This window comes from Opisthorchis viverrini, assembly GCF_000715545.1.
Source record: "Opisthorchis viverrini unplaced genomic scaffold opera_v5_5400, whole genome shotgun sequence".
NCBI lineage: Eukaryota > Metazoa > Platyhelminthes > Trematoda > Opisthorchiida > Opisthorchiidae > Opisthorchis > Opisthorchis viverrini.
In genome coordinates, this window is record NW_008758342.1 from 1 (window position 1) to 815 (window position 815).

The window sequence follows — 815 nt, forward strand, 5'->3', positions numbered from 1 at the left end:
GAACCTCTAACCCATACTCAGACTGAAATATGGAAACTACCAATGAGAAAATCAGTGTTACTTTGGGAAATGACGTGCTTACATGTATGCAAAGTAAAGTACAGTCTGATGTACAGGATGAGACAAAGGCCACTGAACCCAGTTTGGCGGCGAATATCGAGAATTATGTTACACAATATTATTTATTGCATTTGAATTACTCAAACCCGCTTGCCGTGTGCAGAAGGTAAGCGCGACCCATTGAGGTTTTTCACAAGTGTCGAAAGTTACACACTCGGAGAGTATAACCGGATTTACTTTGAGTTCCACTATCACAATGGCACTTCCTGTGTGGAAAAATTATAGAAAGTCTCGTTCAGTTGCATTCTGCGATCCAAACCATGTTAAGTTGGCTCTGTCTTAACAGGCGAATGCTGCTTGCAGATGCTTGGAACTGGACTATTTATGAGGCAGAATCCGTGATCTATGCAATTGAAGGTTTGTTTGTTTTTCAACGCGGTTGACTTTACTTCCATTTGTGACAGCATTCGACAGTATCCAGCAATGTAGTGCTTCATCACCATTGTGTTGCACAGTCACAAATACATCCTTGTCACATCTATGGTTACGAAAACGTATAGCTACCTCTCTTTCCTTCAGTCCCTGTGTATCCCTAAGGCGATTATCCTTTGTTCCTCTCGGAATCACTGGCATAGATATCTTTGTTTGGTAGCTGACTGTCAAGTTCCTGCTTTAATCATATCCAACAGTCATTGCTTTATACGGAGAATCCACTAACGAGGGAGCCACTTAATCCTGTGCAAACTTATGGTGTT

At 41.6% G+C, this 815-nt stretch overlaps 1 protein-coding gene across 1 annotated transcript; it reads left to right on the forward strand.

Annotated features, from left to right (window-relative positions):
* Positions 1–29: 29 nt before the first annotated feature.
* T265_16133 (hypothetical protein) lies at positions 30–224 on the forward strand (the record flags this gene model as incomplete). Its single annotated transcript, XM_009179659.1, has 1 exon — positions 30–224. A coding segment is annotated over one exon (195 nt), but the record flags the coding sequence as incomplete, so codon positions are not given.
* Positions 225–815: the final 591 nt, after the last annotated feature.